This window comes from Meriones unguiculatus, chromosome 16 (genome assembly GCF_030254825.1).
Source record: "Meriones unguiculatus strain TT.TT164.6M chromosome 16, Bangor_MerUng_6.1, whole genome shotgun sequence".
NCBI classification, from domain to species: Eukaryota; Metazoa; Chordata; class Mammalia; order Rodentia; family Muridae; genus Meriones; species Meriones unguiculatus.
The window spans coordinates 22,344,397-22,361,803 of record NC_083363.1 but is presented as its reverse complement, the minus strand read 5'-3'; the positions used below and the strand labels follow the sequence as shown (position 1 = coordinate 22,361,803).

Genomic DNA, 17,407 nt, shown 5'->3' with positions numbered 1-17,407 from the left:
CAGTCTAGTTAAAGGAGTGTAGTCATGGCAGTCTTAAGGGACCCAGCACACTTTAGTATCAATAAATGGAAGACACGAGTTCTGAAAATGAAAATTCAAGCTAAAATCTCCACATTATGCAAACTGTGACCTTCAGTTAAAGCACTCTCTTGATGAGGCATTACTGGATTTTTCTTAATTTTTTTCTTTGGCCATGAACGTATAACCTGGGAATACTTTTTTTTTTTTTTTTTTTTTTTTTTAGTGTGTTTCTTGTGTTTCTTAAAGTCTTACAAGTGTTTCTCCTCAAGTTCTCTGGAGTTGCATAAGGTTCATATAACTATATAAGAACATGACCCACATCTTTGATTAGAAAGAATAATTTTTAGAGAGGAGAAAACGCAGGGCATAAAGGACATTTTTAAAATTTAGTGAAACTTTTGGTAAATAGTTTTAGTAATTGAGTCATAAATAGATTGTTTAAAGTCCTGGATCTGGTGTGATTTTGATTTAGACATGCAGAGAAAGGCCCCAAAATGGCCAAGAAAAGATCACATGACAAGATAGATATTTGATATAAATGTTATTAAAACTATGTTGAAAAGAAATTGTGTGTGTGTGTGTTATAAGAGGGGAAGGAAATGAAAAGATTTTGGCCGTGTTTAAGCAGAAGGGCAGGGGCCTGGCGAGACGGTTCAGTGAATAAAGGTGCTTGCTTCCAAGCCTGACAAGTTCGCTCCATCCCTGGGTCCCGCAGAGCTGAAGGAGAGAACCGACTCTCATGAGTTGTCCTTTGACCTCTACCTGTGTGTCATTAGACATGCAGACATGTACGCACACAGAGAGAAGATAAATAGAAAATATTATGGAATAAATAAAACAGAAAGATTATAAAAATAATAAACATAGACAGAAACAAAGCCAATAAATGGATGAGCAGAGTTGGTTCACCTCTAGAATTCTGAAATTCCATGTTCTCTGTGGTCCAACTCAGATCCCTCATGTCTTCTGTTGAATTGGCCCCCTCAGTTCTCTCAGTGAACTCTTACCTCTCACTTGTACCCCATTTTCCATAGAAAGATCACAGACGTTGGAGTAAAGTCTGTATTCTGTCAAGCTTTCTGAGGCCCAGTTTACTCACTGGAGAAGGGGAACAGAAAAGGAACTCCCGTTCCTGATAGAGAGTCCAGTCGGAAGGCATAACACACCTGGGGTTGAACACGCACTTCATGTCTATTTCCCCCTGTAATCTTTAATCCAGGGAAGGGGATCTAGCACTTTGATGGGAGTAGGTGTTAAGTGGTATTTGTTGGGCTTACTTTGCTGTCTGTCCAGGAAAGCATTTCAGTTTTCTCTTCAGCTTTGATTTAGATAAACATGTTGCCTCCATGAAATGAAGGGCACGACAGTGGAATGCCATTCTAATATCACTTATTCCTTAGAGTTTGATTCACCAACGATCAGATCATCCCCGGGAACTTAATTATAGTCTATAAAACCGCATTAGCCTGTCTCCTGGCATCACGGCTGCAGTGGGATTCTGGTGTGCTTAAAAGGTGAAATCTCCATTTGTGGAAGTAAATCTATGTAACGGTACAAGAGGAGAATATGGGAAATAAGTGACATAAAAAAGAGCCGATGAAAATTACATCACTTGACATTTTCAGTCACTAACCCTCCAAAGTGTGTTCTAATTTACTGAAACAAACCGAGGATTCAATTTCTTGTGAGCTCCCTTTACTTAATTATCAGCAGTAGGAAGTATTCTGTGATCTACTGCAATTTGTCACCCATTTATCGGCATGAGATTGGAGAACAGACAGAAGCATTCCGATTCAGCAGAAATGATCTTGTAAGTCATTGGTTACAGAGAAAAAAAATGAACAAATATTTGCAGAACATGTCACATATGCTTCAGTCATTAACATGTAAGTGTTATTCTCTTCTTGAAACACAAGCTCTGAGAAATCTTCCTTCCTGAAACTCGCTGGGTGACTGGTTCTTCGCAGATCTTCCACTGACACAAGCCAAGTCTCCTGCCAGGAACACTCGCAAGCAGCTAACATCTCAGACATTTTCTTGTTCCCATGACTGGCATGTGAAAGCTTGGTTGAAAATGCTTTTGCTAGAATATGTTAATAGTGATATTATCATACATGCCTAGAATGTATTTGATGCTATTTACCTTCCCATTGTCACTCTCTTTTGCCCCCTTCAAGTCCTACGAATCTCCTCCCTCTTCTCAGCAGAGAATTCTGCCTGTCTGTCTCTCGGCAAACCTCTTTCTGCACACGGATGTAGATCACTCTCCACCCTATTCAAAATAATTTAAACTCATTTAATTAAAAAAATAATGTAATTACATTATTTACCAGCTTCCCTTCCTCTCTCCAGTCCTTTCCATTTAACCCCCTCTTGCTATCATTCATAGTAACAATCTCTTTTTTTTAGTTGTTACACACAAACACAAACACACACACACACACACACACACACACACAATTAGTGTGTTCCTCCCCGGGGAAGACATTTCTCCAGTTCACAGCACTCTTTAGTTTCCCTTAGTTCTTTGTTTAGGGTTGAGGCCTCCTGGGTTTCCCCCTTGCACATCAACATGTCTGTTGGTGTCATTCTTGTTCAGTTCGTGTTTAGACAGCTGTGTTAGTGAGACTTTATGGGGGTAGCCTCTCTGACATTTCTAGGAGACATGATCTCACAGCAAACTGTTCCTCTGGCTCTTGCAATCTCCCCCACCCCCTTCTCCAGCAATGATGTCTGGGCCTGAGGTTCATGGCTGTGCTGTAGATGGATCAGCTGAGACTGAGCATCACACGTCTGTATTTCGCTCAGTCGTGGTTTTCTGTAATGGTCTCCATCTGCTGTACAGAGAAGTTTCCTTGACGAGGGGGGAGAACTACACTTGTCCGTGGCTATAAGGACAGATATTTAGAATGTAATTGGGATTATGCTGTCTTGGTAAAGTGGCTGTGAAGCTCGCTAATTGGCTAGGCCGGCTGGCCATCGGGCTTCAGTCATCGCCCTGTCTATGTTTCCCCAGGGTTGGGATTACAGACATGACAGCCACACCTGGCTTTTCCATGGACAGTGGGGATTCAAACTCAGTTTCTCAGGCTTTCATAGCAGGCATTTTACTGGTGGAAACATCTCCCCAGCCCTAATAACCTCATAATATTACTTTGTTAAACTTAACATTCTACATTAAATCCTGGGGAACTCTAAAGTGTGAAATTCTTTTATTTTGAATGATGTGTGCTCTTCTGTTAGAGTGAGGACTGAATGGACTTCTCATTCGTGTAGACTACTGGTGGCACACGTACAGTTTCTACCTCTTTATAGCCATCCCTAGTTAGTCCGTTGGAAGATAATTAGCCAGCATTTGTTGCCTCTGAATTAAGGTGGGTAAAACTGAAGCCTATTATCGATTCTGTTAGCTAGCTGGGAATTTGAGAATTTGGAATTTGGGAATTTGCCACTATTATAATCAGCTTTTCTTTTCATTTTCAGTTCCAAAGAACATTTGAGTCTCTTAAAAATGTTTCCAACAAATCTGACCTCCAGAAAACCTACCAGAAGCTTGGGAAGGAGCTGGAAAACCTGGATTATTTAGCCTTCAAGCGTCAGCAGGTAGGACTCGGTGCTCTCCTTTGGTGGAAAAGGCGAACAATTCAGGCTCCCTGCCGTCCCACTTGTCAGAGGTGCAAGCAGGTCGGGAAGACTTACGGTGTAATGATTGGGGCAGAAATAGCTCGCGCTCATCTCTGCGCTCATCTGGCTACCTACAGTGTTCAGTGTGCTCCTGCCTTTCAGATGGGTACTTCAGGGGTTTCTGCACGTGTGCTTCATGTCCTTTAAAGAAGACTCCCGCGGCTTTGTGAAGGTCATTACCCTTTGGTAATGACATCCCAGCAGCCTAGAGAGAACTTCTATAATGGCTTGGCCACATGGCTTCTGTATTGTATTTGGCAGGAGATAGCCAAGGGGGATTAAAAAAAAAATACCCAAAGACCAGGAAGAGGGTGTAGATGAACATACAAAGTGAGGAAAAAGAGTCACCATATTTTAGCAATAGAATTTGACCTCTAGCTCTGTTTTTTGATCTTCGAAGAGGGGTAAAACCTTGTTAAATATGCAAGGCTAAAGGGACATATTCTTACCAAATGCATGTCGTTTGTCCCGCTTGGATAGTCCCAAGATAATCCCAGAGACAAATCAAACCTTCGTAAGATTGCTTTTAGAACCGGTGCTGTCCACACCCGCCTCCACAGTGTCTGCCGTGGAGACAGACACCGTGCAGGGGCTGGCAGTCTTCAGGCGGAAGCGGCTGCAGTTTCTGAACGGCCACTAGGTGTCAGCGTCGTCAAGCTTTTACTTTGTTGGAAGCCTTTCAGTCCTTCAGCCGGTTAAACTGGGTTGCGTGAAAATTGAGACCATGTTCAGTGATAGAATCATGTCTAGAATCGTGGCTAAATGGACGACCTGGATTTAAGCATCTTCCCTGTCGGTGTGTCTGTCAGACAGTGTACCTGTCTCACTGTTGCCTGCTTCTCAAGTTTTGGGCCTTTTGTATATGGGTTTTCAAAGCAGTATTATTACTATTATTTTTAAACACGTTAAATCCGTACGATACGGCTTAGGAGTATTAGCCCAAGAAGAGAATTGTGTTCTAGGTTCTTGCGCTATCATGGACGTGAAACAGTTTCTCCTCAAAATTGATCATTTAACCTTTGTTCGGCGTTACTACAAATGAGTGACATTTGTTTTACGGAATGTTCTAGACCAGGGCAAGTTGATTATCTTGACGATACTTTATACAGGAAGAGAACACGACAGGCGCGTTTTTAGAAACTACTGCTGGCCTGTGTGTAGGTGGCAGCATCGCGGAGAGCTCCCATAGCAAATTCCCGGTGGCCGCTGCTCGTCACCCACGCCATGGAGCCACAGCCCCGGCCTGCGGACCTCTCAGTCCAGTTTTGTTTCCGCCAACAAGTGTCTCAGTTGGCAGGCAGTGGGCACTACCGTCTGGGCTGGTCCTTTTGCATTACAACGTTTTCAGTGGTTAGAAGTCTTACCTTAGCTAACTGTAAGCTTGGAAGAAAGCGAGCGCTTGAAGAGCAGAAAGGCAGAGCTCTGAGAGAACATCCTGAGGACAGACTGGCGTGGGAGCCTGTGAACGAGTGTATGCACATCGCATAGGCCTGTGTCTAAGCCACCGCTCTGCGACACACGGTAGAACTAAAACATTCGTGAACAGGTCACTAAGTGCCATGGCAGTGCAGTAGAATCAGTTTTATCACAACCATTTGTAGACAAGATGAGTTATGTAACTCTCCTACGGCAGCTGAGCGGAGGTGAGAAGCTGGATTTCCGACCCGAGTCAGCTCCAAACCCAAACTCAGCATCGCCTGGCTGGGCAGGGCTTGAAGGGTCCAAATGTAAGCTGCTCTTTGACTTGGGGCGTTTGTTATCTTCCTTCCCTGGTCCTTTAAAGCTTAATAATAATAATAATAATAATAATAATAATAATAATAATAAGTCTGCTAGGCACACAGTGAAAAGTACTTTTTTCTTTTTCATCTTCTGGGGAAAGAGTCAGATCTCTGTAAAACTGCTAATTCATCAAGGCAACTTCCTTGTTACAAGAGCTGGCTTCTTCCCGCAGACTTTGTTGTGACAGGTTTCCCGATCCCACGGTACTCGTCGTTTCTCCGTTGTAGTGGAATGCAAGTTGCGGGAGGGCAGGGGCCTTCGATGACCCATGCTTTTTAGTCTCTTAATGTCTGACCGTGGCAATATTCAGAAAGTACCACTGGTGCGATGGTTGGGCATCCCCAAAGTTTGCCCTCCTCCCGTGGGCCATTACAGCTAGTGTGTTAGTGTCACTTTTAAATACACCTGCACGTTAGCCCTTACATTCTTGTGTGAAAACGCTGACAGTTTGCCCTTTGCCTGATGTTAGGCACTCTCCTAATTCATTTTATTCCTGTGCTCACTTTGGAACAAAAAAGAGAATACTAATATCACCCAAGCTCTGAAGTTATGATTAGTCAGTCAATCAATTGTAATAATCTTTATGGATTAATCCATTAAATTTTCTTTCCTTTCCCACAAAATACTTGTATATATATATAAACTCTCTTATAATATCTTTTGTAGAGATTTAATTATAAATATATATATTTCTTTAGAAACTTCAAATGTTTCAGTCTCAGAAAAGACCCCTGGGCCCAGATTTTTTGGTTCTGTTGTTCTTGTAAAGCTCCAGAACCTTCCAGGTCTTTCTTTTTCCCCCTTCTTTCATAAGATTCCCTGCATTCTGCCCTAAGTTTGGCTATGAGTCTCAGCATTTGATTTAATACCCTGCAGGATAGAGTCTTTCAGAGGCCCTCTGTGGTATGCTCCTGCCTTGTTCCTTGTTTTCACCTTCTTCTGATGTCCATCCTGTTTGCTGTTCTGAATGAGGATTGAACATCTTACCCAGGGTCCTCCTTCTTGCTTAGCTTCTTTATGTGTACATATTTTAGTATGATTATCCTGTATTATATGTCTAATATCCACTTATAAGTGAGTATATGCTATGTGTGTCTTCCTGCTTCTGGGATACCTCACACAGGATGATCTTTTCTAGTTCCCACCATTTGCCTGCAAATTTCATGATTTCCTTGTTTTTCATTACTGAGTAGTATTCCGTTGTGTAATGCACCACAATTTCTGTATCCATTCTTCAATTGAGGGACATCTGATACTCCAACCAAGAACCATTTATGGAGATAACCTAGAACCCCTTCACAGATATAGCTCATGGCAGGTCAGTCTCCAAATGGACTCCCTAGTAAGGGGAACAGGGGCTGCCTCTGACATGAACTCAGTGGCGTGCTCTTTGATCACCTCCCCCTAAGGGGGTGGCAGCCTTACCACAGGCCACAGAGGAAGACTATGAAAGACAGTCCTGATGAATGAGACCTAATAGGCTAGGGTCAGATGGAAGGGAGGAGGTCTTCCCCTATCATTGGACTGGGGAAGGGGCATGGGGAGAAATGAAGGAGGAGGGTGGGCAGGATTGGGAGGGGACAAGGATGGGGCTACAGCTGGGATACAAAGTGAATAAATTGTAATAAACAAAAATTATATTAAAAGAAAAAGGAAAATTTAAATGTAATAGAAGTTTATTTTACTTGAACACAATGACTATATTTTAATATCCTTGTTTGAGAGATTTCTTTTTGAGCAATAGGTAGACTCTTGTTGTACCTTGCTTTACTTCTTTCAAAAATATTTCTTAAAAATTATCAAGAGATATATTGAATATGTTCATATGCATTCTAAGGTGTGTGGATGAGGTCGGAGGACAACTTGTGGAAATTGGGTCTCTCTCTCACCATGTGGGGTCCTGGATCTGGTTTGCATCAAGAGCCTTTGCCTGCTGAACCATCTCGCTGGCTGTTCCATTCCCTTTTAACCTGCTTTTTTTGAAAAGTTATTGCATGCTGTGTCCTACACAGAAGTGAGCTTTTGTTGCTGTTTTTTCCCCCCCGTGGAATGAATGCTTACACTTGAGCCAGATCAGAAGAATCTATATTTTCCCGTGTCCAAAATGAGTAATATTGGAAATAGCATTGGTGGAAGAAGGTGTGAGAGAAGGTGAGGGTAGGCGCACCAAGATGAAGAAAGTGGATGACAAAGCAGCATTAACGTGGAGACTTGGAAGGTCATTTCTAGGTATTTGGGACAAAATCTGGTTACTTACTGGCTTAGATTTCATCCTATTGGTCCTACACAGGCATGGTGACAGCAAGCACCAGCTGTTGCATAGATCCCAGACTTATGTATCAATCCAAGCAGTTATACATTAAGACATTTTCCTGGGGCTTTGGTTTTTATGAATAAAATAAGGTTTGCTAGTTTAGACTATAATTTAATTTCTTCCTCTCTTCTACCCTTAATGCTTACAATAGCATTACAAAGTGCATCCCATTTTCACGGGCTTTCAAGTCCTTTGTTACAAATTAAAGTTGACATTATTAAGTTGAGCACTGTATGGACAGAAACACATTTTTATGTTGATGTGAATATATTTGAAATTAAAACACTTTGCTTCAGATATGTGTCCACATTGAAACATATCATACATCTTGATTCTTATCTCCCAGATCACGCCTGTTACTCTTGCCTTTTAACCTTTATACAAGGTTTATATAACTTGGCATTTAGACTGTCCAGCCCCTTTCTATTTTCTTATTTAACTACTAACAATTCTTTAAAGTCACAGTGAAGCCTTGTTTCTCACGGCACCTCATCCAGTGTCCTCAGGTCAATATGCAGCCTTCATCCTGAGTGTTTGCCTGTGAGAATCGAGCAGTGCAGTAGGTAGAGGGTGGGCTTTGTGATCATCCAGACTGGAGAGTGTTTGCACTGCCTTAAGCATTTGACTTTCTTCTTTTAAAACCTGAGGAAAATAGTACCAGGCTTGAGCCTGTTTTGAGAACATATGATATGGTGTAAATAAAGTCTTTTAAAATTTTAAACAGCTCAGCACCGCATCTAACACATTTAGTATTAACAGCTATCATAACTTTGTTTAGTGTCAATCTCATGAACCCACTTCTTTAAGGTTTATAATTTCTGCAAGGATGTCTTCTCCTTTTATATACTTTTGCTCTGCACACAGGGTCTAGCACTGCTTAAAAAATATAGTATGGAATGATTTTGGATGTATGTAGTCTGGTGGCTGATGACTAGAGTCACATAAAGAAAGCAATATCTCTCAAGAAGGGAGTTAGCACTGGGCTGGGTTCAGTTGATAAAATGCTGGGAAGATGGTTCCTTTGGTAAAAAGCTTCCTCCATAGGTATGTGTTGGTATAATGTTCTTTTGAAATGTATACACTTTACTCTTGTTCTTTCAAATGCTGATTTCTCTCCCCTACTCTCTGGTTTTAATCCGGACATTGCATTGTGATACTTATTCTAAGCATCACCTGTTTCAACTTTGTGTAAACATGCCAAAATAAAACAACCAGCCACAATGTTGAGCAATAGAGAGGAAGGAGTAGGTGGGAGAGGGGAGGAGCCAGAGGACAGGAAAAGAGTGGGAGGCAAAAGGGCAGGGGCAGAGCTAGAAAAGATCTTGGAATGACATGGAGAGATGGACTGGACCTAATATATCACTTAAAGCAAGTATAATGTGGGAAATCTAAATGTTAGTAAACTACGTGGGCTTGGAGGTTTAGGAAGGAGCAACTATTGCCCAGCATTGTGTTCTAAGTTAATTAAATAAATCCCAGTCTCTGTGTGGTGATTTGGTTATACAGCTGTTTAGGACTAACCACAGCTTTACCAGAAGATAGATCAATAGTAAATTTTAACAGCAAGCATTAATAAAAGATAAACCAATAGTAAATATTAATAGTCTCTTACAACAGGTATGAGGACCTGAATTCAACCCAGACATTCAACGCTAAGGAATGTGTCTTGAATTCCAGTGCTTGGGAAGGAGAGAGGATTCCTGGGGCTTGCCAGCCAGCCAGTGACCCTCAGGTTCAGTGAGAGTTTTTCCTTCAACAAGGGTAGGTAGAGAGTGATTGGGAAAGACACCCAACATGGACCTCTGGCCTCTAAATGTGTGCCTGTGCATGCGCACACACACCCACACCCACACATACAGAGTAAAAGAGGGATGGTGACATTTGGTTTCAAAATGCATTTACAGTGATTTCTCTTGTTGGGCAAAAGAAGCCCTCAGTGCTTGTGTTAATACTTTTTAAGGGATTATGGTTTTAGATCCTGCATTCTAGCTAAATTCCAGTTTGTGTAGTAATGATGACCTGTGTGTCTAATCTTCCTTCTAGGTAGTATGCTCAGCACAAAATTATCTTTTCTTAGTGATGACGCTCAGGAGTGAGCACATACTCTTTTCTTTTACTAAACTTCAACAACTTTCAGATAAGCAGAAGAGCAGAAGGAGCACAACACTCAGGAGAACTGAATTTAAAATAGTCTTATCAATGAAGCACATTAGAAATAAACTGCATGAAATTTACTTTGTAAATATGCCTTCGTATTCCTTAGTTGCCTGTAGTTTCTTCTCTAAGCTTGGCCCTGAAGCCATGCGTACAAGTATACATACAAGTAACAGCACACAGACTAAGCATGCTGTATTTATATGCTTAGGCATATATATGTGACTAAAAAGAAATAGATAAACAAATATACGTGTACATAACAATAGTTAAAGAAAAAGAGCCTGTGAATTTGACAAAGAGCAAGAGGGTTGCATGGCAGGATGGAGGGTTGGAGGGAGGAATGGCAGTGGGAAAAATGATGTAAATATATTTTAATTAAAAATTAAAAACACATAACTAAAAGAAATGCTTTTAGGTTAGCCAAGAGCCTTAAATTAAAAGAGAAAAATTTTACTTGTTATCTTTTTGCCCTTTCCATAATAACCACTCAAGTATGGGTGGGTGACGGCAAAGGAGAACTCCCGTACCCCTCGGTGAGAATGTAGACCTGTAGTACTTGCAGAAAACGGTGTGGGAGGCCCTAAAAAGCCGGTAACCATTAACATCAGGCCTGCTACCACTAATCTGTTAGTGGAGAAAGTACGAAAGGGCTTTCTAAACAGGGCCCAGGTGGCACGGGCATTAACCTTCACAGTGGTGGAAGATTCTAAGCACGGTATTGAAGCGTCGCCAACAGTCTCATTTAGGTGTGACTGCTGTGAGCTGCAGTAACAACTAGCCTGCAAGACATGCCTACCAGTGCATCGGTGGCACGGGTGTTAGAGAGCAACCAACCGTTTTCTGGTTAGACTTAAGGCCTGCTCCTCACGGTGGAACTTGGACACAGTACTGTTACCTGGGCCAAACCTCCTGACTGGGTAGGTCCTAGGTCCTAGGAAAGAACCTGTTACCCCTGTCTGTTAAATAGATGGAATAATAAATTACTCTCTAGGTGCTTATCTTCATACTCATAGATTACAGAATCTCTCAACCCTCATCAGAGAAGTTTCTTTTTACAGTAGATGGTTGTTAGTACAGAGACCCCGAACTGGCCACTGTACAGAGAATAAGAGACTGTGGCACGCTCAGCTTTAAATGAGATGCCTGTATTGTACCCTGTAATGATATTTTTTTTTTTAATTTTTTTAGGGAGGTGTTTCTATTCACTGATTCTACCTCCCAAATAAATGAGACGGAGACTCTTAAGATTTATTAATAAGCTTTAAACACCATACCTGGGCAGATATCCACTTATACTAATACTCTGTGCGAGTCTTGCCATTTCCCAGCCATGTACCCTGATTTACTTGCCATATTGGTCCTGTCTGGGCGTTTTTTGCTCCATCAGGTCAGTTCTTAATCACCATGTTTCTTCTCTACCTCTCTTCTTCCTTCTCTTCCTCCCTCTGTCATGGTCTCTACCTGAGACCCCAAGACCGGGAATGGAAGTTCTGTGTACTTCTCTTGTGTTCAGCCACAGGCGGTTCAGTTTTTTCTTTTTAAATTAACAAATCAGAGATATTGGGGAGCAAAGTTTACACAACGTTGATCAGTGTACGTGACAATACCTTCGTTTGGACTGTAACCAGATCTCGGGGCCCAGAATTCAGCATTTGAATAAACAGAACACCAGACTAACCCCCAACACTACCTCTTATCAATGCTCAGGACTAATCACAAATTAAAGAGCAGGTAATTATAAGAGGCAGAGGTAGAGGACAGCTGCGGCAACACATTATTTGCTGGATACAATAGGGTTACTGCACGAGAGCGCAGTGTGGCAGTGACTGAGCACATAAGACCTGCGCAAGGTCAAGCCAGACCAAATCCCGTCACGGATGGGGATCATGAAATCTCACCACGAGCTGAGGACCTGTTGGTAACTGATGGCCACTGGTAAAGAGAGAGTCAATTTTCTTCAGGAATGTGGCTCTCGAGAGGTCCCCCTCCCCCTCCCCATGCTCCAGCAGTTAGTCCACATCCACATACATATACAGGTGACACTAAATGGACTCAATTGGTCTAAAAACGAAGTGCAGGATATTGGAAGAGGAAAGTGGTAGAGGGGATGGGAAGGATGGGGGTTAAATTTTATCAAAACACATATGCATGTGTGAAATTCTCAAATAATAAAAAAGCGACTAGTAAGAAGGAAATATAGGAAATGAAAGTTCAAAATTTTAAATGGAAAAAAAAGAAAAATAGAACCACCACATGATCTAGGAATTCCACTTCTGGTTGTATATCCAAGGGAAGTGAAACTAGAGCCTTGAAGAGACAACTGCACCCTGTGCTCACTGCAGCACTGTTCACGTTAGCCAAGGTGTGGAAGCAGCCTGAGGGTCTCAAGTGATTGGATGAATGAAAACAGACAAAGCCAAAAAAAAAGTGGCACATCATAGGCAGACTCCAGATTTAAGTCTCCCTCTTTCTTTCTTTCTTTCTTTCTTTCTTTCTTTCTTTCTTTCTTTCTTTCTTTCTCTCTTTCTTCCTTTCTTCTTTTCCTTTCTTCTGTCTTTTGCTCTCCCTCTCTGTGTGTATAGGTTGTGAATATAGAAAGAGACCATGAAACGGGAGGGAGAGAGCTTAAGAGGGAAGCAGAGTATAAAATACATACTACAAGAAAACAGAAGGGATCAGCAAAAAAGGTGAGAAGTGAGATGGGGAGGGAAATGGGAAATAGGATGAAGACAAAGCATAGTCACATATTTATATGAAGTGCTATATAGAAACCATATATATGTATTTGGTTTTTCAAGACAGGGTTTCTCTGTGTAGCCTTGGCTGTCCTGGACTTGCTTTGTAGACCAGGCTGGCCTTGAACGCATAGAGATCTGCCTACCTCTGCCTTCCCAAGTGCTGTGATTACAGGCATACAAGCTAGGAACCCATATTTTATATGCTAACTTAAAAAATAATGGAAAGAACACATGGCATATAGGCCCAAAACAAAATATTCTTTCCCCCTAAAGAACAAAATCCCTCTGTTTGTAATAATGCAAATGAAATAGGAGGACTTTAAGTGAAATAATCTGAAAAAGAGAAAGAATGCGTTGTTTCATCTATCTGTGGAATATAAGCAAGGCAGATTTATAAGCACAAAGAACAGAGGGCAGGACCTAGAGTTAAGAATGGTTCTAGGGCTTCGATGTCCAGGGTGGGTGTGCTTGCATAGTCATCTGTACGCATTTATTTAGTAGGTGTATTATGTAAACATCTCATGTATAGATCTCACAATTGTCCTTTAGAATACTTTGAATGCACTCAGTCTTTCTTGATCACAAATAGAAATTAAAAAGGAAAAAATCTAGATGGGTAATGACTAATCACAAAGAAAATAACCCTAGGCTTACCCTTGAATTTAAGAATTCTGAGGGTATAAGACTCTATAAAGCCAGGTTGTTGTTAGCATATAGCAAAGAGGAAGATGACAGATTCCAGCCATACAATATATGGAAAGAGAGGAGTCAGTGCCACTGTCGTGGGGGAAGCCTGAAGAACAATGTAATGTAGAGGAAGTCCTCATTGGAGCTCATGAAAGTGGAGGTTGCACACAATTTATTGAAGACTTTTAAAGATAAGCGTGCATCTGGAGTTAGTTAGGTGCAGTCTAAGAAAAACTGGGATTGGAAACTGGAAGAGGGGGGCACAAAGCTTCGGAAGAATCTATAAGCAGGAGATTCACATCAGTGTCGTTGTTACATGAAATATGTTAATTGCTCAATTGGGAGAAGATCCTTCCTTTCTCTGTAATGATTTCAACTCTCTTGAAAGAATCCTGATTAAATTATTCCTTTTAAGAGTAAGTGAGCCAAATCCTGCTATTTTAAAATATTCATGTCTATCTTAGATAGCATTCTGTTTCTTATTTACCAAGTCAAGTAAAACGATTATTTATGGTACTTATAAATCTGCTTCTGAAGATCTCCAAGCATTTTAGATATCATTTAAGAATTCATTATAAGGTATTTAAAATGCTGAATTACACAGTAGCATGGTATACCAAAATTCAATCTATCCCTAATATGTTTCATTCTCTTGGACACGTATCTTACCGATGTGCTCATTGGAAAGATGTTATTACTTGTATTTTTAAAACTTCTCCCTTCCATATGTCTGTATATGGAAATAAGCATGGAAGGTACTCAAAAAGTCCACTCCTGGGTATATTCAGGAAAGATTTATGCCAGTATATCATCGAGATACGTGCACATCTTCGCTCTTGCTGTAGCATTTATAATAGACAAGCTATGGGGCCAGCTTAGGTGTCTAGCAACAGAGGAACAGAGAATGAAATTGTGGATTATATGCAACAGAATGTTATTCAACCATGGAGAAGAATGGAATAATGTTATTTGAAGGAAAATGTATACACCCACGTATACATACATATACACATACATATATACACAAACGCATTCCTATAAACATACACATATAAATACATGTACACGCATATACAGAGTGTTGCAGTCATTATTAAAGATTAGTCTGAGTCAGCAGATCCTGAACTATTCATATTTCTTAATTTTTAGCTTATTGCCATAGCTATCCAACCATTTTCACTACTTCATAAACTACAGATCTTTTATAGGGTAATTTCTTTTTCTATCGTTAAAGTCCAAAGAGAATTATGAATTTTAGGTGGGAACCCTACTCTTTACTTAAAAATGGATGTTCAAAATGATGATCCATCTAAAGTTTGATTTCCACTTTGGTAGTGAATACTCAGGACAAGTAGGCATCTTCAATTAAATTAGTAAAAGTAAAAACACAGAGACAGTTTAAATCAAAGGCTTGCTATTCTGTTTCCATCTGCTGTCTTTAGAGTTCAGTTTATTGCTGTCACTTTGATCACTTTGGTGGGAGGCTGTTGAATAGAGGGCATGGGAGCTGATGTTCATGAACCAGAAAAGATTTATTAATTTTTTACAAGGTTGTTTACTGAATGATGACTTGCCTTGTGGGCAGTTTATGACTACTTTATAGCGGGAAATGTTTACTGAAATAGTTAATGCTTTGTTGTGGGTTATTTTAAAGTTTACAATGCTGACAGGAACATGAGGGGCGGTAAAACATTTCAGCCTCTTTCAGTGTGGTGATTACTTGTGCATGTCTTAGATCAACCAAGGCTGGGAGATTGCTGATAAGAACTGGCATTGAGGCAACAAAATCCTAGGACAGTTACCAATGGAGATATTTGTCTATCTCTTTTGAAGCTACCTTTCTAGTAGCACAGACTAGTTGTACAAGATGATGGATTTCATTATGATATTTTTTAAATTAAATTTTTATTTTTTTATATTAATTACAGTTTATTCACTTTGTATCCCAGCTGTAGCCCCTCCCTCCCTCCCTCTCAATCCCACCCTGCCTCCCTCATCTCCTCCCAAGCCCCTCTTCAAGTCCACTGATAGGGGAGGTCCTCCTCCCCTTTCATCTGACCCTAGTTTATCAGGTCTCATCAGGACTGGCTGCATTGTCCTCCTCTGTGGCCTGGTAAGTCTGCTCCCCATTCAGGGGGAGGTGGTCAAAAAGCCCGCCACAGAGTTCATGTCAGAGACAGTCCCTGTTCCCTTTACTAGGGAACCCACTTGGATACTGAGCTGCCGTGGGCTACATCTGAGCAGGGGTTTTAGGTTATCTCCATGAATGGTCCTTGGTTAGAGTATCATTCTCAGAAAAGAACCCCTGTGCCCAGATGTTTTGGCTTGTTGCTCTCCTTGTGGAGCTCCTGTTCTCTTTAGGTTCCACTATCTCCCCCTTCTTACATAGTGTTCCCTGAACTCTGCCCAAAGTTTGGTTAAGAATCTCAGCCTCTGCTTTGATACCCTGCTAGGTAGAGTCTTTCAGAGGCCCTCTATGGTAGGCTCCTGTCTTGTTTCCTGTTTTTTTCTCCTTCCAATATCCATCCCATTTGTCTTCCTGAGTGAGGATTGATCATCTGACCCAGAATGGCTAAGATCAAAACCTCAAGGGACAATACATGCTGGAGAGGATGTGGAGAAAGGGGAACCCTCCTCCACTGATGGTGGGAATGTAAATTTCTTCAACCACTTTGGAAATCAGTCTGGTGCTTTCTCAGACAATTAGGAATAGTGCTACCTCAAGATCCAGCTATACTACTCCTAGGCATTTATCCAAAATATGCTCAAGTACACAACAAGGACATTTGCTCAACCATGTTTGTAGCAGTTTTATTTGTAATAGCCAGAAGCTGGAAACAACCCAGATGTCCCTCATTATGATATTTTTATACCTGGACACAATGTACTTTTTGATCATATTTACCTCCATGTCCTGTCCTGTCTCCTCATCTCCCTCATCAAGTTCATTTTCGCTTCCAAAACAGTCCTCCTTCTACATCATGGCTCTAAAAGAGCTGGATTCTGCATATGAGAGTGAGCATGATTATTCGTCCTCCTGAGGTTGGCTAACTACTTGACACAATACCCAACTCCACCTATTTTACTTTTTTGGTAGTTTTAAAAGTACAATTCCCTAATGGCCTAAAGACTTGCCACCAGGCCCTGCTTCTTAGAAATGTCACCACTTCTCACCTTATCACACTAAGGACCCAGCTTCTAATATAGTAACCCTTGGAGGACAAAAAACTCAAACCAAACCAACCTAAACCAAAAACCCATACACCATAGTAACAACTTTACTGTAATTTCCTCTGTTGCATATTTTATAGCTTGTGTTTTATTTTTCAAGCTTATTGAAATATTGTCCACAAATTAAAATTGTATAAATTTCAAAGAGATAATGTGATTCTTTGGTGCAAATACAGTGAAAATGACTGTAAAAAACAATGTGAAGTTAATATCAGAAGTTACTCATCGTGTGACTGGAATGTCATGGTCAACGGCTCCTCATTTTCCTTCTTCTTCCGGTCATGACAGCTGCTCTTCTGCTCTCTGCTTTTGTGTATCTCATGTTGTTAGATTCCACATACAAATAAAATGGAAACATTTTACTTTCTCTGTCTGACTTTCGTTTAGTATAATGCCCTCTTAGTTTCATATATGTTATATATGTTATAAATGGTAGGATTTGCTTCTTTTTAAAGGCTGAAAACTATTCTAAAATATACTTTTATTTTACATAAAATAAAATAAAATAAAATATTATCTATCTTGTATAAAATATGCCAAGCTTCCTATATCTGCTTATTTGTCAGTGGCTTCTTGTGTGTTTATCAGGCCTTAGCTATTGCACATAATGCTTCTATGCTCACAGGAATTACTTATCTCATTAAGATTATCAAGATAGGGGCTGGAGAAATGGCTCAGCAGTTAAGAACTCTCACAGCTCTTGCAGAGGACTCAGGTTCAGTTCCTATCACCTATGTGGTGGTTTACAACCATCCATAACTCAAGTTCCAGGATCTGGCCCCACTTCTGGACT

General features: G+C 40.8%; 1 protein-coding gene across 2 annotated transcripts in view; it reads left to right on the top strand.

Moving 5' to 3' along the window:
* Positions 1–17,407, top strand: part of Ctnna3 (catenin alpha 3) — a 1,666,920-nt gene that overhangs the window by 100,135 nt on the left and 1,549,378 nt on the right. For both annotated transcript variants that reach the window (XM_060369423.1, XM_060369422.1), the window contains exon 5: positions 3,505–3,624. In XM_060369423.1, coding sequence (XP_060225406.1) covers positions 3,505–3,624 — 120 coding nt within the window. The remainder of the gene's footprint in view (positions 1–3,504; positions 3,625–17,407) is intronic.